The sequence below is a fragment of the Larus michahellis genome, chromosome 1 (assembly GCF_964199755.1).
Source record: "Larus michahellis chromosome 1, bLarMic1.1, whole genome shotgun sequence".
NCBI lineage: Eukaryota > Metazoa > Chordata > Aves > Charadriiformes > Laridae > Larus > Larus michahellis.
The window spans coordinates 87,247,060-87,268,372 of NC_133896.1; the positions used below are offsets into that span (position 1 = coordinate 87,247,060).

At 35.7% G+C, this 21,313-nt stretch overlaps 1 protein-coding gene across 12 annotated transcripts in view; it reads right to left on the minus strand.

Annotated features, from left to right (window-relative positions):
* The window catches only part of PPARA (peroxisome proliferator activated receptor alpha), a 37,577-nt gene that overhangs the window by 13,643 nt on the left and 2,621 nt on the right, over positions 1-21,313 (minus strand). For 5 of the 12 annotated variants that reach the window (XM_074590226.1, XM_074590288.1, XM_074590216.1 and 2 more), the window contains 2 exons: positions 20,687-20,811; positions 203-447 (listed from right to left, as the gene is read on the minus strand). In XM_074590226.1, the coding sequence (XP_074446327.1) occupies positions 203-410 (208 nt within the window). In that variant the 5' untranslated portion in view covers positions 411-447; positions 20,687-20,811. Of the gene's footprint in view, positions 1-202; positions 448-834; positions 914-20,686; positions 20,812-21,313 lie in introns of all 12 variants that reach the window. The other 7 variants (XM_074590189.1, XM_074590199.1, XM_074590269.1 and 4 more) reach the window with 3 other exon arrangements.

The following is a 21,313-nucleotide window of genomic DNA, read 5'->3' on the forward strand; positions in this document are numbered from 1 at the left end:
GCGACTTTATGGTACAGTAATTTTTCAGTGACATTTGTCTAATAAGTTAACTACAGCATTGAATATTTTAAGACTATGCTATAATCAGCTTATATATTTCTAGTGTCAGTCATAAATAAAAATCATTGCATTAAGAATTTTTTAATTTCTATCACTATGTATTTATAAAAGAAAGTTTTATGGTAAATCAAAACTCTCTTACCTGTAATAACTGATCCATCAGATCCTGGACCATTTCCAAGTGACTGGAACTCTGTTAAACTTAAAGCTCCAGAGCTGTCATCACCTAGAGATTGAGAGAGGTCTTGAATGTTCTCCATACCTTGTAGGAACTCTCCAGATAAAGGACTGCCTATATCATCCTCCTCCAAGGGAGTAAGGGGATAGAGCTGGTTTTCAGTGTCCACCATTTTGATCAAATAGAGCAGTCACTCAAACTTCTTTACGCTAGTGAAAGAAAAATTAAAAAAAGATTAAAATCCTGTATTTAAAATACCAGAATTCTTTTTTAATATTTGAATCAGTTGCAGCACACTGAATACACGAATTCGAATCCAAAACTGAAATATTGTACAACATTCTGTTGCTCCATAAGCTTTATACAACATGAATCATCAACAGGACAGAGAAAAAAAAAAAAACGAACCCAAAATACTTCAATATGTATTAAAGTTACGACAAGATCAATCAGTAGACTGTTGTTTTCTCTCCTTTGCTGATAAAAGTTACGTATTGTGTTCCTATAGCAGGCATTATGCACTTCCCACCAAAATTTATAGAAAAATAACAAAAATCAATATGCATACATATTATGTTTGAGCAGTCTTTGCTCACCTTATCTAACAGCTTTAGATATGTTGATTTGGTCCTCTGTTCTCATCTCTTTCACATTTGTTTGATAGGTCTTATGACACTGCAGAGAACAAAATACTGTCTTATACTAAAATCTTTGTAGAAGTGGACCAAACTAATACTTTTTAACCTACTTTGCTCAAAGAACATCTTCAGCAAGAGCGCTCCAGCATATACAATCCAATGTATCTGTAATTCCTAGAGTTAGTTTTATTTCCTACAGTGAAATAAGATGGTAAAGTTGCCTTCAAAACTGGCCACCAGTGTCATCAACTTTGAGTAACAGCACAGATTCCTAAGAAAATGTCACAAATTTTAATTCTTCTCCTATTGACTTGTCAGGTAAGGAATTAATAAACGTACTGCAGAATGTTACTACTGCTGCATATATATAATTCTGCTAAAAGAAACTCATCTTTTATAACAAGTAACTAACACTTGCGTTATACTCAGTACACGCACAAACACATCCTGCTGCAGTCTTGTCCATGCAATGAATATGCATGGGCATTTAGAGAAGCTCTGACTGTTACTGTGGTTACCGCTCAACGCTGGCCTTTCCAAAGAACACGTGTTCGCTGCAGTTCATTGTGAAGCTTGAAACTGCCATTAACTGGTTACACGGGGATATACAAATGCTGGTTTTACAATAAAAGCGCTATGTTATGATAACAAAAAAGATCTTCCTTGATGTTATCTGAAGTTTCAAATACCAGCTAGTTTCATTTCTATGACACTAAACATTTTATATTAAGGAATCAATCCTTTTCTTTGATAATCTGTGACAGATTAATTCTATGAATATCAGGCATTTATTCTAGAGAAAAAGCATATTTTTTTGGCTATGTAACTGACAAAAAGGGTACAGTAAAAAGTAATACAAAGTGATGACTACTGCTTTACACACTAAAGACAAAAGATATTAAAAACCCTTCAAAATGTTTTGAGGCAAGATATCTACAATCAAGCCTTTTATCCCCAGGCTGCTGGCAAAGGGCTGTCTTCAATTATACTTGCTTCACATGGTATTACACAGATGTAACTGAGGGCAGAATGACCTACTCTAAAGAAGATTAAAAGTTATGTTTGTAACAACCTGCAATATGCACATAGTTTTTAAATTATTTATTTTTCAGGTGCACTTATCAGTGCACGCTGCTGTTTCTTTCTGCTATTTCAGGAAAACCAATGGTGCACATATATCACTCCTGTCGTGTTTTCCAACGTGTTCATTACACGACTATAAGGCAAAAAAAACAATTTAAAAAAAATAATCTGTATTACATATGGCTTTCTATTCTACAATTTGCATCCTTCCAGCTAATCAATGTTATTTAAAGTACACACATTAGACTTGTCAAAACTTTCCTTTGATTTTCAGAGTACCCAAATTTTTTAACTGTGATACCAAATGGCTGTATTTGCACATTTTATGCACCCATTATTCATTTTTATCAAAGTGAATAGCCATAAAAATGCTAACCACTCAGGTAAAGAGGAGATTGAAATTGTAGTGTAATCATAAACTCTGATGATTAGAACAAAGCAGTATGTTTTATATATCCTTGGGCAATTTATTACAGCTCTGTGCACCATTGTACCTGGTTTTTTTTGTAAGAGAATATGTCAAGGCTAAAAAGAAGAGTTTACTGAAACAGCGTCTAGTTAGATTATCCTTCCGGCAATTCACGAAAACAATGCTATTATAGTATTTAGTTTGTGGCACATTTTTTTTTTCAACCCAAATAGCATTGTAGAGCAACGATACAGATTTATTTCCCCAGTGTAATAGCTTACCATGTACCTGGAAGGACAGAACTAAAGGAGTAGCAGACACAAACACACAGTAAAATCCAGAGCTTCTACTCATTTTACTCAGTTCACACACTGAAATGGAGTTCTTTATGAAAGTAAACACTGAAGATTTCAGGATCTGTCCAGCATAACTGAGATGACAAAGTTTTCAGAAGGTTCACTGTACTTTGACTATTAAAACTAAGCCAAATACAATATACAGTTCTGAAGGCTGAAGACTGAAAGGAATCACAAATTATAAGAATCAGATCTTTAAATATCAAACCAAACTAGATAAAATCCACTCTCCCTTGAGCAGGAAAAAAACCAGATGCTGTCACTACTACTAACACACCACCTCATACTACAAGGACCCTTAGTAAAGATCTATTTGACCAATTTCTTTGTAACAGGATAGTATTAACTAGACAAGGTATGATGTAGCATGTTTCATGATGTAGCAAATAAGAATATCTAGGAGACTAAGAATGGGAATTTATCCACAATTTCTAACACCAGTTACAGACAGATATGTTACTGTTGATTTTTCTTGGACGTATGACATTGCTACTCTATCACTATTCACAGCTTGGCTGTATTTAAAAATAACAGTCAAATTAAATTTTCCAGTTTGATATATTAAATACTCATTAGGACATTATGCCAGATTGCCAGTACTGTAATAGAATATTTATAAGCAATACAAGAGTTGTCATGCACATCTCAACTTCTTTCTGAAGGGATCAGTTGAGATGTCGATGCAGCTTTTTATTTTAAGAGCATCCAAGCAACACTGACTGTAATGCCTAATTATTTTACAATGTCATTATATTGGAAAACTGAAACAAAATAACTTCTTTCACATAGAAGACTGAAGTGTAATTGCTATCAGTTATAGCCCCTACAAAATTTCCATAATCTGAAAGTATTTTGTAAAATAAATTCCAATTGTCACTTTTAAAGCTCAACGGTTGTCCTGTCTCGTAGAACAACCTTCGTTTCTCTTATAAATCCCACCAGCTGGTAACCTGAAAAAACAGTAAGAAATATCTGCATTTCATACTGTAACACACATGACCATAGTTACTGAAGAAAAAAAATATCAGAAATTCTATGGATGAGAACTCTAAATAAAAAACTACTTAAAAAATCAGCCTAATGCTTTAGGAATGTATGGTCACACAACAAAGGAAAACAGCACAGATTATTGTGGATTATCTGACAAAGACTTTATTGCTAAACCATCTGCATTTATTCAGAGCAATGCTTCCAATCTCATGAAGACTCAAGATGGAGAGTAATTTTGCAGATGCAGCATGCATTTACAAAACATTACATTCACAAAGGAAGAAAAAGAATCAACCGCAAGCATTTCTAGTTATCATCATCTGTTATTCTCTGCCAGTACTTTCAATCTTGAACATCTTTGTACAATTGCTCTGTTGAGGCAGCTTGAACATGAGGCAGCATGAGGCAGCTCAGTAACACCTGGAATTAACTGCTGTTTGCTGTTAGTTATCTAACAGAGTCCAAGACATGACATTGTGCACCTGATATCCCTGATGTAACTGGAAGATAATGTACTCCAGTTGAGAAATGAGAAATCACTTTTATGTATTTTATTTGTGAAAACAAAGTTAAATTGCTATTCCTGTGACACGTCTATTTTGTAGTGAGGGAAAAGAGTAAACAAACCTTGACGTAAATTGTTTTTCTAATGATAGGTGAGAACAACAACAACTGTCCTCTGGCAATCCGAAGGAGACTACCAAATTTGTCTCCCTAGGGAGCCACCAACAAAAAAGGAAGAAAGGAATGGCAGAGCGTACAAGCACTGCTCCTCCAGTGTGCTCTTCATGAAGTTCTCCCAGGCTAAAACAGTTGTTCCCAGTCCAGAAACATTATATTCCTCTGTAGATATGTATCCTGGCCTCAGGATAGCTGGGGAGGTTCCAAGAGGCACCAGGCTCCTTGTACCCAACACTACTTCAAGTTCCCTACTGACTCACGTACATCTCTCCAAGTAGGACTTCTTCATCCAGCACAACTATTTTTAAAAGATTAAGTGAACACTGAAGTCTATCTTGAAACAAAATAGGTATTATTTGACAGGAAAACAAAGGAAAGGCTTGACAGCTGAACTCTGAACATGGCAACAGCTCTTTGAGCAGCGCGTCTGGTATTGCCCAAATTGCACCATACTTTTCCACGTTTACAGTAAATCTTTAAAATTCAGTAGTCTTTTTAGCTGAATGTATCTAATAACAACCTAACAGATTGTGAAATATAAACAAATTGCTTATTGTTTTAACTATTAAATTGCATACCCTTTTGTACTTTCAAACACTACTAGTAAACTACAGCTGCTTAATCATTACAGCTCGTCAATGATTAACTAGCTACCTTAGCAATCATAGCCATTATATAACCATTTCTGAAGACTGTCAAAATATACCAGTATTTTCATTACTGAAAAAGATATAATGAATACTTTTTTCATAAGCACAGAAAACTTAAGTAAAATTTCTAGTATTCACGCAATAAACTGTTTGCCTTCTGTCTCTGTATTTTGTGCATGTTTATACATGCGTATGCTTTAATTGGTAAGTTTCACTCAATATGCATATTGATCCTTGCCTTTTTGAAAATAAAGCTTCTAAAATAAAAAGGGTAATGATTATAAAGTTCATTTAAGTAATATTCACAGACAGTACTTTGCTTTACAAAAAATGCCATACATGTTACAACAGTAGATGTGGTAGCTGCAGCATGATAATTCCACTCAAGCATCTGTGTAAATCAACATTTCTTCTTATTCTTGACTTTAGAAAAATTCTGTGCCACAAAGACACTGGCAGAGGATTTTCTCAGTTTCCCATACAATATTTTAGTCTGCATACCCCCTTTCCTACACCCACATACAAACAAACACACACAAAGTAAACCAAAACAAGAGAGTATGAAATAGAAATGTAAGAACACAATTTCATGAAATTATGGTTTTAAGGATAAACAGGTTTTACTGGTGCGCTCTCACAGCCTGTTGTCTCTGAAATATGTCTATTTTCAGAAGTCCTCCTTTCCCACCACCACACTGCAAACACCCAATAAGTTAGTTACCTATAAGCTTGAAACAGGTCTTAAAGAAATCACAGTCAGATTATCAAAGAAAAATACCTAATCATGTAGCGATAGGTTGTTTGCTTCATTGTTCAAAGGGATGGTGTGAGACTAAAACCCCTGTCCCTTCCACATTTAATATTTGCCACGCTAGGGATAATCACTGTAGGAAACAGGTCACTCAGATGCAAAGGTCTCTGAGAAGCAGTAACAAAGTCTGGATTTACTGCATAAACAAATTGATCGTGTAAAGGGCTTGCTTGCAAATACCAAGGTTAAAGTTGAAACAATCATTACCTCTAGGTCATTTTGAGAACGTTGGGGCTGAACACAGCACCCTTAAAACTAGTGACTGCAGTGGATACTTTTAGAAAATTTAGGTGCATAGGAAGAGCCTGAAATATGCAAGCTACAGGATATTTCCAATATCCAAATTCAACATCTAAACCCAACTGAAAATAAAGGTAACTGAAAATAAAATTTGGCACCTAAAATATGAAATCCAGTTCCCTATCTGGGAGAAGATGCATGTTTTCTCCTCTATCCCGTGCTATACGATTCAGCTCTCATACTTTGTAACCTTACATACTAGTAACATTTTATAATTTACAAAGTGCTAAGAACCCAAGACAAAGAGAATTTACTATGCATGTGGTCTTCATCAAGACTGTCAGTTGCACCCCCCCAAAAAAAACCAAACAAAAACTTTGTATTTTCTCCCTCTACAGTTATACTCTAAGATATCATATAAAACTTATAAGCATCCTTGCCTTTAAAACAAATCAAAATACCCTAAATTTGAAAAATGATACTAAAATTGCAAAGTTAAGCTCTTAAAAGTGACGTAATGAAAAATTCCATGTAACCTTGATTATGCTACCTTATTTTTTTTTTTTATGCGCTATGATAGAATGTACATATATACTGCACAATGTTCATCTTTCCCCACATCACTCCCCTTATAATTGGGTAGTGCATTAAACAGAAGTGGAGTTACATAGCTTGTAAGGCAGCCTGATCTATATTAGTCTGCAGCAGGAAAAAAGCTGTTAATTTATTGGTTGATCAAAAAGGAAGAACATTCTTTCCCTAAGCAAAAAAGGGAGAAAAAGACAATCCTCTTTCTCTGATCCATGAGTACTTGCAGAACTGGAGGACCACTAGAGAATTTCCGAAAGGAAGAATACAGGCCACAGGGGCGAGGCTACTGGCTTCAGAAAGTGGGGACCATGACGAGTTTTACTCTGAACACATTTCTCTAATTGCATCAGAAGATGCAGAGACAACACACTTGTAATCTCACATGGGAAGAGTTGATAAAGCTTTGAAACACTGCAAATATTTTGCTGATTGATATTAAAAGTGGTAAGAACAAGATGAGAATTTTTTTTTGCTTTTTATATTACTCAGTCAAACCCAAGCAGAAATTACTGAGCCTGGCAGCAGCATTTCTTTGGTCCCAGGATTTTCTGTCCCCTTGGATTTTAAAAGACATGATCCAAAAAGAGAGAGGAAAGGCAACATTTTCTTATTGAAAATTAACAATTTTTATCAACTTTTCCATACAAGTAATTAGCCAACACCATAAGCAAGTACTTTTAAAGATGGGACTAAAACAGATGAATTAACATTTTGTACAAGCCAGCGAGCAATAAGGAGATGCACACAAGAGCAATGCTGACTAACGACAGGTCAGGGTGAACAGTACCACATAAGCAACTGACTATGTATGTTACACTAAGCAAAAGTATTCTTCAATTAGGTGTACTCCATCAGACTGTCAGGAGCATATATGATTCTTCTACGTTGCAGCACCAGCTCCTATTAGCCCAACACAAATAAGGCCAACATGGCTTATTTAGGCAAGGTGTTGAGATCTTTAAATTAAGGTTATTTTGCGGCATATGCAGAACAGATGTTTTCCGGCTATATAGAAAGGTATAATGATGTTGCCAGAAACTCTTGTATCATGCAATAGACATGATATTTGGCATACAGGTTTGCCACTAGCTTAGCAAAAAATCTCAGTTCTTAGGATGCCGCTGTTTTGTTAGCTGTTCTAACAAACAGTTATTTTTACTTTTAAATAATAAGGAAATTACTTAATAAAAGTATAAACTGAAATTTACAAGTCAGTGGTACAAATACACACTTTTGCTGGGGGCAAACCACTTTTAAAAGTAAGAACATATGTAAGGTGATACTAACATAAGCACTATCTGTCACGTGGCAAGAAGAGTATTACCAACAATAAAACATAATATCAGGATACAAATTCTGTATCGAAAACACACAAGGGCTATCAAAGAGGACGTAGCGATACTAAATATGAAAGATTCCTTACATAATACTCAACTGCAAAGCATCCATAACATAGAATATGTATTAATTGACATTTAAAGCTCTAGGAAAATCTGTTTAACATTTGTGTCCCTCCCAAGCAAAAATCTAAATCTTCAATCTGTATAATTATAAAAACACTCAGTGAACGGCAAGAAATATAAACTCATCTTGGATCGCTAGACAAAATGCTACCATATCTCCTTATGAAAGAGAACTTTGAATTGCTTATAATTTCAGTATATAAAAAGACACAGTTAAAAATTTAGCATTTGCACCAATATCACAACCTACAACGACCAAAAAGCCCAAAATACTTATTGAAATGATTGCTTAACACTGCTCAGCTATGAAAATTTGGGCAGACCCTACAGAGAAACAGAGAAAGACAGCAAAAAAATCAACTAATCAGCCAAGGAAGAGGGGGAAAGCACAGACTGAAAAAATACAGAGAACAATGACATAATCACTAACAGTCACTATTCAACTACTTTGCAGTTACTGAGCCAGCTTCAATCCCTGTTGGCATCTCCCTGTAGCTTCTTTCCAAGATTTAGTGGCACAGGGCAGAAGCTACTTCATGGGTCTTGACTCTCTCAAGTGGAGTCTCATTATCTGGAATATATTAAAAAAAGATAAATGTCTCTGAACAGGGCCACTCATCCCCCTTTTAAATGCAACATTTCTGCTTTAAAACTATTCAGCTGCTTTCTATACCTTCATCATTATATATTCACTATTTCCTCCAATATTTTCTTTCAGTTATGTAACACACTCATTATACTCTAAATAGTTCTAAAAATTGTGGGTTTTGCCAAGATTACTGTTTAAGAAGTAACTAATAACAAAACTATTCAGGAGGTAATTAAACTATTTATCCCAAATATCATACCCTCTCACTTTCACACAACACATGCAATTACTAACAAGTGAAAAAAATTATAAAGTAGAAATCAATTTTTAGCAAACAGACATAAGAGGGGTATTCATCTCACCTAATGTCAAGCACCTCACTTACATGTTTGGGTTGAGCGGAACTCAATGGACTTTCCAGAGCCGTGACAGATCTTTGAGGCCATGATTACAAATTAAAAAGCGGTATTTTTTCGATCAGATCGTTTCCCTGATTCAGTTCACTACAACGCCTTACAAATATTGTGCTGGCTCAATGGAGGGAGCAGAAGTAAGTGGTTGGGGAGAGGGATGCATGTGCTGCTGCATGGCCAACAAATATATGCGTATGTGCAGCCTGAATCCCCTCTGAAGAATCCAACGATTGTATCGATAGGCTGGACCTGTAAAGCAGGCGCTTGCATTGCCTGAAGTAAAGCAGCCGTGCCTCTTAAGTCTCTGATGAGAGCTGAAAAGTGCTCTACGGACAACACAGCATCTCTATAAGATTAAGCAGCAGCATCTTTTGACAGGGCCACGCAACTGGAATATAGGCTGGGGAGATCATGTACATCCCAGTTACTCATCATCCTTCCAGCAGTAAAACTCCCATGGAAATCCAGTAAATTGAAGATAAAGGCATTTACTCTAAGTTGAAACAATGTGCTCCAATAAATAAATAAAACAACAATTCCAATGCTGGACACTCAAGCTGAGAGTAGAATCTAGCTCAAAGAAAGACTTCAGCTGCTTGTAAAGAACAAAACAACACCCTAGCATGTTGTTTTCTAACGGCAAGTTTTAAATTCAATAAGCCCCTCAAGAACTTGGTAACTAGGAACTCGGTTGAGAACACTTTACGTTTACATACATGACTTTTACATTGACTTTATATTAGACCAGAAAATATATTTCACTATATTTGACCCACAACATCAGACTAGTCAACCTCTAGCAGACAGAGCTCAACTTAAGATGTAAATGTCACAGTTCCTGGTTATCAGCACAACAAGATCTGAAGCCCACCTTGAAATTAGCCATTGCTAACCCCTTTAACAACAGGAGTTAGATTTGACTTCATCAACAATGGGACATAAAGGTTTCGTAACATTTGCTTTCAGGCTCCAGAGACAAGACTTACAAGTCTACCACCTCAAGTTTACATCTATCTGAAGTCATACTTGTTTTCTTCCACATAAATGGACATCAGATGCATCAAACGTGACACTGAAATTTGCAGCAAGGTCCTGCTGATCAAAGAAAAATCTGGTTTTCCTATCTCATTTCTGTGAAGAGTGGAGACTGGAGTGTTGCTTGAAATGACGTCAAGCTCAAATAGATTCAAGTCTGCATAGAATACCAGTATGACATTGATATTTTTTGTTTGCCTTTTTCTCCTCTAAATGCGAGTTTTCGTATCCAAAATGGGAATACTTTGGCGGTTTCTGTAACTGGGAATAGGAAGACCTGCATTTCATTCTAGTGAAAGCCGAACTGAAGCTAAAGTCAGAAGTACCTATATGCCAAAGTAAAGCGTTCAAATATCCCTTTTAAATCTATGTCTGCTGAATCCTTTTAATTTCTTCTAAGAGTTCATTAGTCAGGACTTCAGTATCGGTCAATAGAAATACTAGTTAACAAACTATATAATATTATTTTAGAGTTACTGGTAACCTATAATGTTCTCAATGTTCTCCTTCACTTTACTATTTTCTTCAAGAAGTGTTTTGATGGAGTCTTTTCTTTGTTGTTTTTTTTTTTTTTTGGTTGGTTGGCTTGGGTTTTTTGATGTTCTGGGTTTTGTTTGGTTTTTTAAACTACTTTATAATACAGTCTGATGTCAAGATGATTCCTGACACAAGTCAAAGATATAAGTGGAAAACTTTGCGTTAAAGTCTTTAGCCTTGCTTCAACTTTCATTGTCAAGATGCCTAGAAATCCTGAAAAACTGGGAATTTGTAATTTTTTTTTCTTTCTCTATATATTCTGTCTCTGTTTCCACTTTTATAATAAATAATGAGCTCCAACACATGGTTGAGAATCGACTACAAGCTTAATCTATAGAATAAGCCCACTATTATTAACATGACGTTAAAAAAAACTTAAAAATTAGCCTGGACAACAATACGAGGGAGGTTTATTAAATTTCTTATATTATTTATTAATACATGTAAAGCAAGTATTCAGATTGGAGTTAATAGTATCCAGTATTTTTGAGGCATGACCAATGAAGCAAGTATATTTTATTAACAAGAGATTCAGAAGAACAATAGGATGCTTTTTTTCTGCAAGAAACTAAGCCATGGCAACACCTTAGTAGCCACTATATTATAGGGTACTCCATGTTCTCTGATATGTGGTCTCTTTCAAGTTCAAATACAGTTCCATAAGTACTACTTACAGCTCACCACAGTTTCTAATAGAAGCCTCATTTCACTGTCATAGATATTTATGCTTGCCACACACTCTCCCTTTTTCTTTTCCACTCTGCAAAGAGTCTCCAAGTTTTGCTCTTTATCCAATGCGTTTCAATGTCAGTATCTCAAGTCACTGTTATATTCTACTCGAATTATCCCATACTTGAGCAAGATTCAAATGGTTACACATGTTAATCATAGCAGTCATAGCAATTTGTGCTTTAAACTTTTACAGATTCTAAGTCATTCATGACAACATGTTGTAGGTGATGAAGCCAAAAAAATACAGTGTTTAGCACACAGATGCTTCATGTGTTTGCTGAACACTTACACGTGAAGACCACAACTACTGAGAAACAAAGATTTGATGCATCATTTAAGAGGCTGTTTTCTTTACATGTACATTAAAAGCAAGGATTTGATTTATGATTGATATTTGAACCAATACAAGGTCACATTCTGACAAACGTGACATTTATGTATTTGCTATTTGATCCAAGGTCACGTTCACACAAGTGTGTCATCTGAGTATTTGCTATATTTTTATTACTGCATTAATGAACTCAAAGCTCTCTTACTTTCCCCCCATGTCCCAAACCTCCTTACCCATTTATGTGGAAGTCATCTGTTTTTTTTCCTAAGTTTTGTGATACTGTGCAAATGTCTGACAAGCTAATTATATAAGCGAATATTTTGAACTGATTAACAGTTAGGGATACCTCGACTTCAGAAATCGGTGCTCAGATTGAGGCTAAATCTGAGCCCAGAATTAAGAGATTTTTTTAAAAAATGAACAAACCAAAAATCCCACAAAACCCCTGTATTTTATGAACTGCATGCACATATTTAGATGTCCTAAATCATTATCCATTTTCTTCTAAAAATAATATATAAAAATAAGTTTCAGTGGTGAAGTCAAAGTTGATTCCAACACGTACAGCATTTACAAGCAGCCTACGCATCTGTCCTAACATGCTGTTCACTGGAAACTAGATCCTTAAGACTAAATTGGAATGTTGCAATTGTTTCCTGACACATGTGATTACGGCATCTCAGATTATGCAAAGTGGCTTCTCAACAATTTTCTTACTATACCCTGATATTCTACAGAGACTTCATTTGTTGAAGGATAAAGATATCTGAGGGTAAAAGGCAAATACAAATTGCATTTTAGTCTGGTAACTAAATGATTATCTCCAATATAATCAATTTTTGAAGTAAATAAAATGTAAGCCCCTTTCTAAGTCTCCTGCAGAGTACATTTTCACTACATATGGTAAAAATAAACTTCAGAGGGTAACAAACTAAAGACATCTGTGCAACTAAAATTGTCAATTAAAATTATAATCTAATACACACAGATGCAGTGCTGGGCAAAATTTTTGGCCATTTTCCATTAAACATATTAACTGTGCTATTACATAACCTCTGTAACTCAGAAGTTTTACTTGCTCATGTGCTTGATAAAAAAACCCCAAACAACAAAAAACACCCCACAACATACATGACTGTTCTATCCAGAAAGGCATCATATCTTTTACAAGCAAATCTGTCCAGAAACTTGAACAAATGGGAAATTTTAGACATACTATATTTATGAAAAGGAAAAAAAAAATAAATAAAAAAATCAATTGCCACTAACTTACAGAGTCAAAGAAAGACTTTGCCACCCTTTCCAAAACTTTGCTAATATTTCAACAATCTTTAGGGTTCATGTATATATATGGATACCTTAAAATGTGTTCTTATGAACTAGGATATAAGAATCCCTTTTGATTTATATCAACAGACCTTTATGTGTGATAGCAATTGGTACATATTGTTGATAATTCCTTATTGGCAGGACTGGTAGTAACATACTCTTTAGAGTATGTGTTATAAATAAATCCCTGCTGTGTTATAAATAAAAATACCTGCCTTAAGCTTAAATTTATAATAATATGAAGGACAATAAATAATTAATAAATCTTCTGTTCTGTGAGCATATTTATTATTCCTATATGATTTCAACCTTGCTTACTCTTTGACAGAAGAGCAAAGGAATGTTCCTATGACATAAATACTTCAACTGAATACCACCTAATTCAAGGCCACTTATTATATATGATAATAATATATTATTATTATGACACATAATCTAATATTTTGCAGATACCAAGTAGTTTTGAGTTTGTTGACTGGTAATGAAATTTTTGAGGTTGTATAGAATTTTGTGAGTTTAAGCAACAAGATAAAAACTTGAGAGCATTAACTTCTGATAGTACACAAATTTGAGAGGTAGAATTCATATTGGTATTTACTATTACCAGTAGTAATAGTAACACTGGGAAAAGGGCAACTTTGGTGAGAAGAAATAAAAAAGCTTTAATGTCTAGTAGCTTGCTCCCAATGACACAAAATTTTTGTACCTCGCATTGTCCTATCCTGTCTCCATGCTCTTTTTCCTTCTCACTACACTTACAGTTCCCCCTCCCCACCCAGCGTCCCTGAACTACTGACTATGCAAACAGCAAACATGCTGTAGCTGGTTCAGAGCTACGTGTTGCAACTGGCTTGCTAATGCTCCTATGCTGATTGGCAATTGACAAGCCAAACAGAACAGATAATTGTTGAATTCACATTGCATCATATCCTCAGTGGGGTCAATAATGTGTTTTCCTTTCTTCTTTCCAGTTACCAACTTTCATAAAAATTACAGAACTTTAATGCCTTTGCAACCACTAGTCCCCTGCCAAATTTGACAAGACCTGCAGGTTCAAAGTTACTGGGTGGAGTGATTCAACAGCAGACCATAGTGCGTACATCTGACTTTCTTCAGTAACTAGACTAAAAGAGAGATGAGAAAACAATCCTGAAAACAGTTTTCAGTGTAGCAGTTTTGGAGCATAACTTTTCCAGCACAGATCTGAACTTTTGCCCCCTTTTTGTTGGTTTTTTTTTTTTCAGTTCGTTTTCAGTTATTTGTTTTATATTTCCTAAGGTTTGTAGAACACACAAACAGTACAATGGGTACCTGAGGTTATGTCAGTCCTTGGAGTATTCTACAATCTTCCAGAGTCCCTCACTTTGTCTCCTAATCACATACTTTATTAAGAAAAAGATAATTGGCTGTCCTTGAAGTAGTGGTTAAATATTCACTTTGGCTGAGGATTTCTGACCTGTGGGCAAAAATACTAGTTCTTACAGACATCTTAATGCCAACATTCTTCTCTAATAAAGAGCTATTGTTTTGGAACAATACTTTTTATCTAAAAGGAGAGAGAGGGGAAAAAAAAAGAAAAATATATCTTAAATTAAATTACTTAACGCAAAAAGTTGAAAGATGGTTCAGACTTTTTAGAATACCGATTTAAGATCGTGAAAAGCTTCACTTGAATCTTACCAACCCTTCAACCACATTCCAGGCCTTGCAATCCCCCTTTTTTAGAACATCTAGTCAGACACAACTTCTCCTCCTGGCAAACTCCCAAATTTTGCCACCCCAATCTCATTACACAGGTTCTGCTCAGAACAATTGAAATAAAAAAAATAAAAATACAACTTTGCATTTGGATCAGTTACTACAATAGCTCACTTGCTTATGACCAGCATTCCTTTAAAAGCAACACACAGCCTCTTAGTTTTCTCTTTTTATTTACAACTTAAACTTCCACATCTAAGCTCAGTCTCCTTTTTGTTTTGGCTTGGGACAAAAGTCCAGTTATTTTGGCACCTGATGCTGCAACATTTGCTTCAAAGATCAACAACAAATATCTTCCTGCCTCAAGTATACCTCTTTTTCAGTCTCCACCCCTCTTGCCATCCCCAAATCTCAGGTTTCAGTTTTGGCTTTACCCTGGCACACTCAGCTTCAATACTCTTTCAGCTGTCTCACCCCTCTCTTTCATAAGCTGTGTCAACCCATCCTCAAATCACCTCCTTCATCCCCTCGGGTCCTCTAGTCTTCTGTCTCCACCCCTCTAGTATCTGCACAGCTGCACTCTTCTCACCATCTGCAACCCCTTGCATGATTCATCACCAAACATAACAGACCATGATTATTCACTATTTGAAAAGCTACAGTGGAATTTACATCTGTTTCTGGAAGAGATTCAAGAAGCCTGAATTTGCCTTCTTAGCACAGAACACCATCACTGTGTATTTTCAGTGCTTTTATTTCACTGATAAACTTTATTCCCTTGCTCAGACACAATAACAAGACATATTTGATAGCCTAAATTCAGCTTAACAGAAGGATTTATATCCTATAAAAGAGAATGACCCTCAGACACAACATTACAGATTTAGGCCCCTTCTGCTTGCAAATGTCTTTTTGAAAATTAATTGAATAATCCCAGTGGGCTAGCTTTCATACTCTTCTACCAGTAGACAAAACCTGATGTCTTCTATAAACAGCACCTGGAGTTGTGTAGTTTACATACTCTTCAGTGTATTACAACTTTACTCATTCCTTCAAAGTATTTTTACAGGCTCTTGTTGCTCAGCTATTACATTTAAATAAATAAATAAAAACTGCTAAAAATAAACAAACTTTGATTTAATGGCATGCCACAACTCAGAATACCCAGAGTGGAATGCGAAACAAAATTCTTTCACTTTTTGTTGTTGTTGGGTTTTTTGTTAAGAAAAGGCCTTCAGTTTTGTTCTGGCATTTTAAAAATTCTTAGCTTAAAAAGTTTTTCTTTGTGATAAATGTATCACACAAAGTTTACACTGAATTAGCATTGCTGACAGGAGTCTTGGCAACAGGTATGAATGCAATGAATCTACATTTTTTGGCAAACGGACATCAAGTACTTGTACTTTCAAGCTACTGACAGATAGAGGATAAACTTGGGACACATGACTTCACAGTTCTAAATCAGGTCACTCGCTACAGTATAGAGATCACAAGCCTCACACTCCTGCACAATCAAAAAACGTCAAAATGCAACCAATTATTTTCCTAACATCTAAGCTCGCTACTCATACTTCATATGACATGAAGGGCATCTACTTACCAGGTTAACAGCCCTGTATTAACAATAGCATCACCTTTCTTTCCTGCTTGACACCCCACTTCTCCTCCCCACTTGTTTTAACTAAGGAAGGATCTGAAAGGTGGAAGAAAAACAACAGTCCAATGAAACAGCTGGGATAAGAAAACCTGCCTAAGAAGTCATAGATGTACTTTCATATACCATTTTAATTCGCTTTGTAAGGCATTCTAGCTGACTGAATCCGACTTTCAAAAAGCATTTATAGGGACACTGAACTCACAGCCCTCTGCAGAGCCAAAGTGAAGCTGTTGGTTGCAAAATAAAGTTATGTTAAGGGTACAGTTAGACAAGCCAGCTTAAGTAATGTAATAGCTCCCTGACATCAAAAGGATATCCCTTCCATAACTCCCTGACATTGTCAGCCCTGCACCTTCCCGCTCCCTTCTTCATTTCCAGCCACAGCACTCCATCCCGCCTATGCTGGCTCTCGCACTTGCCTGACCTCTCTGGCCACATCTATAATAGTAAATAAACCAGGGCCAGCGCACAACTCAAGCCACGCTGTTAGCATCCTCTCTGACACCATTTTGGCCCATATCAACCTGGCACTCTCCCAGGCAAATGGGCAGGCACGGTTAAGGGGACAGCAAACGCAGAGTGGCAAACTGCTCTCCACTGGTAGTTTGGATGCAATCGTGCTGTTTTGGGAAAAAGACTGTTAGGTGTGTGCAATCTTGCCGCTTTGTTCTGGGTCCAGAGAACAGTCCCTGGCATATTTTATTCCCTAGTGTAGGCACAGCCTCAGTGAAGCAATTCAGCTCATTAAGCCAGTAGAAATGTAACACAGGAAAAACATTGCTCGAGATAGCTGAATAGACTCAACTAAGGGGCAGCAAAAAGGAAAACTAGGAACACAGGGATGGCAGCAAAGGAAAGAAGCATGAAGAGGAAGCCTGACTGATCTTTAAGAACAGTTGCTAGATCATATCAGGCCGTGCTGTGTAACCACACCTCTTGCTGTAAGCTTCATATTTGCAGGGCCACCAAGAACAACACAGAGAAAGGACATCCTATTCTTTTTTTTTTTTTCATATTTATGCGTTCATTCATTTATATACACACACATACCACATAGAAGAAAATAAAATGAATGACAGCTGCAAACTGAACAATTCCATATTCTGGAAGGATAATCACTATTACATTTCCACAGGATTTGTAATCTTGAGAAAATGCAACTCCTTGTAAATTTGGTTAGAATTGTGACAGCTCAGTATGCTGAAAATCAGGTGCCCAAAACATACATTTAAGTTGAAGATTTGGGAGCTGCTTGAAAATATTGGCCTATTTATGTACAGTTACATGTCTATGGAAGTACAGTACACAAAATGTACAGCTGCTGCTTTTTTCAAAAGTGGGATACTGTGCTGCTTTTCTCCTAGTTACATATACGCTAAAGCTGCTACCTGCTTTGCTTCTAATCAGACTGGCCTGCTTAAATGCACACAGCAGTCTTTTGTCCTGAGGTGGATAAGAATAAATAAATTTTATTTTTTATATATATATATAAATAAATTCATTTCAGAGGTAAAAAAACAATTCAAATTTCTCATGTGCTCTTCTCTGTGGACAGCTATGTGGAATGTGAATAAACACATTACACCATTTTTAAATTTCACATATATATAGCATAACAATGTAAGTCTACCTTACACTCACAGAGCAAAATTTCCAACAATCAACTGGTCAGAAACTACCAGACAGAACATTCTCCTGTTTACAAAGCTGTCTTACAGTGAAACTGCATCCATATAGCATCTTACAGTACCAAAAAAAATACTCAAAACCCCTCACAATGCAGCACACTTACTCCAAACTGAATGTTTACCTACAGACTAAGAAAAAAGCTTTGAAAAAACACACTTATCCATTTTCAACTTTGCTAAGTAAACTTCAGTGTCCAATATTCCGTGCATACCTGCATTGGCTAGTTTTTGAAATTATTCTTAGGACTCGTAACCTTCATCAAGAATCTAGTTCTAGCCTCTCTTAGAAACATAATTTCAATGCTGGCAATTTATAGTTATTGTAATCTTCCCCTGAATATTGCCAACAAGACAACAGTATTCACTACGACCTGCAGGCAATTAATTTTATTTTATTTTAACTTCAGAGTGGATGAACTCATCAACCATTGTAATGGTGCATTCATCAGCCCTATTATAAAGAATGCCATGAAGCACTGCCTGCTAATAAATCCAGAAGACTCCAAAGCAGTCTCTTGACACAACACCCACCTTCTCCTTCTTCCTCCCCCTCAAATCCAAATGGTTCTGCATTATATTTTTCAGCCTTCCTACTCCAGGGAAGGTTTTCCATACATGTTGAATAAAGATGCAAGAACGTTTTGTTTTGTTTACTATGAGCCTGCATCATGCCTTCAATGCCATGTACTTTATAACATTCTGGCTGAAGCAGTAACACTAACAGGAGGCTAGGAAACGTCAACCGTCATTCAAGTCTTCACTTTCAAATCGATTTTGCAAATAGACAGAAGTTCTTCTTACCACCTGAACATTCACATTCTGGTTTAAATTCAGTGTTTTCTTCTGTGAATTGTTATATCAATAATTTCCAGTAAATAGTTATTTAAAACAAAACAAAACAGGCATGCAACACTCTTATTGGTGTAACAAAAAATTAATGGCAATACAAGCCTATATGCAGATAACAGAACCTATTCAGACAGCCTAACTGTGCTGGATGCATTGATACTTACCACAAAACAGTAAGCCCTGCCTCCAAACCCTAATCGTAGGCTGTAGAATAGTTTAAAGTGATCCATGTTTTTGTTAAATCTCTATAACATTAGGAAAGACTGTGGTATCATTTTTCCATGCAAAATACTTCAAACTAAACTATTCACAACAATAAATGCTTGCAGCTCCAGGATATTGTAGACTCATAGATGAGTAAGAAGTTACTCAACCAGCAGTTAATTTGCACACCGAACAGCAGCCCTCGTTTTCTTTTACATACTATCAACAAGCTGAAATTGGACTAATGAGAGAACAAAATATGAAATACAAAAATATTGGGCCAACTCACTGTCACATGTATTTCAGCTACCTGCTGGAATCAAATGCCAAAGAATCTTATGACTCCGGTAGGTGCTAAGTACTCCAAGTTCCTCAAGGCAGACACACTTATGAACAAGTTTCTTTTACTATTTGGAAAGATTAAAGTGAATCATCTCTTAGTTTATAAGGTTTTTAAAAACCATGATAGTATATCAGCATTTCTAGACAGGGATAGGTCACTTGCCAAATGCTTGCAAGTCTATCTCATACTGTTAGTGTTTCTACAGGCATGACACAACTTGAATTTAAAACAATAAATTTAGATTAATATTGTACCGTAGAACAAACTATGCCTGTTTGGTAGTTCTCATCTTTCAATCTCCAAAGTAAAAAAAATTTCTACAGCTTATGCTTACAGCATTTTAAAACACAGCAAACAGCCACACAGACTAGTCATGTAACAACTCAAGCCTCAATCAGGATCAGAATACCAATGAATTGTATTTTATAGTTTGTATTAATCTGTGCATGGAAGCCCTTCACTGGACACAGACATTATACTTCCTAGATACTTAAAAGACACATGCAATACACTTATAAATAAATATTGTTTCATAAGCAGAAACTATGAGAACTGGTATGAGGAAGTGGAATCAGATTTGGCAACATCTCAATGCCACATGCAATCTGGTCACACAACAATCTGCTCATATCAATTTAATGTTTTTAAAATATGCAAAATATCACACTCCTTAAGACTGAGAGATTTTCATTTTATTTTGAGGATAGGGATGATTTAGAGCCTAACCTTACCAGATAAGAACTTTTTCGTTCAGTCAATACTCAGCATTCTACTTCATAAAAGGTTGTTCAATATTTAATTTTACAGACCTGGTCCTGTGAAATGCTAAGCACTCAACTTCTAAAATATTAAGAATTCAACTTCTACTGGGTAACACCTTCATTCAGTTTTTACACAGAAGTCTAATACAGCAATAAATACCGGAAAATAAGGAAATTTTACTTCATTCTCCTGAGCGTGCTACTACTTTCCATTTATCAACTATTTGTTTGCACTACTTGCTCGGATTTCTTTCCTTGTCAGTTGACTATACATTAGTCACTCTTTACAGAAATTCTACCTCAAATGTTTTTCATTCTTTAGTTGTTCAAAGCAATACCAAGATAGCTCCCAGTCCACGTATGTACTCACCACTTGATGAAGCATCTTGCAAGGCTGAAACAGGTTTTTTTCCAGAATGAGTTCCCTTTCCATTTCCTGTGCACATTGATGATAACAAGTGGTGCTTCATTAATACAAAGCTGCTGACATTCCTACTTAAAAAAAATAACCAAAAATAAAGTCAACAAAATTTCCCAAAGCTTATTATTCTAATTTTATATTGGTATCATCTAATATAATGCTTTTTAATATTTCTTTATACTTCTTCAGAAAAAACCCAGTCATTTCACTTGGGCTAAAATTATTTTTTAAACGACTGAGGCTTTTAATACAACACCTAGTTTTAGAGTAGGACTACACTGACATCTAGCTAACTAGGGTATATGACTGGTATATCGCAGTATCATTCTGATCTTTTTTCTTCATACTAGAAAAATTCAAAAGCACTAAACTAAGACCACTACAGTGAAAGCCTTCTGCTATTTTAATTATCTGTTATAAAGGAAAATACTTTACTCATAAAGCGCATTCTTGCAAACATCCAAGTTTTTATGTGGACAAACTATTAGAGTAGTTGCAGTTTCCAAGGCGCACACACACACACATCCCACAAGATGTCTTTGCAAAAGGCAGAGAGTTTACTTTTATATGCTTTAT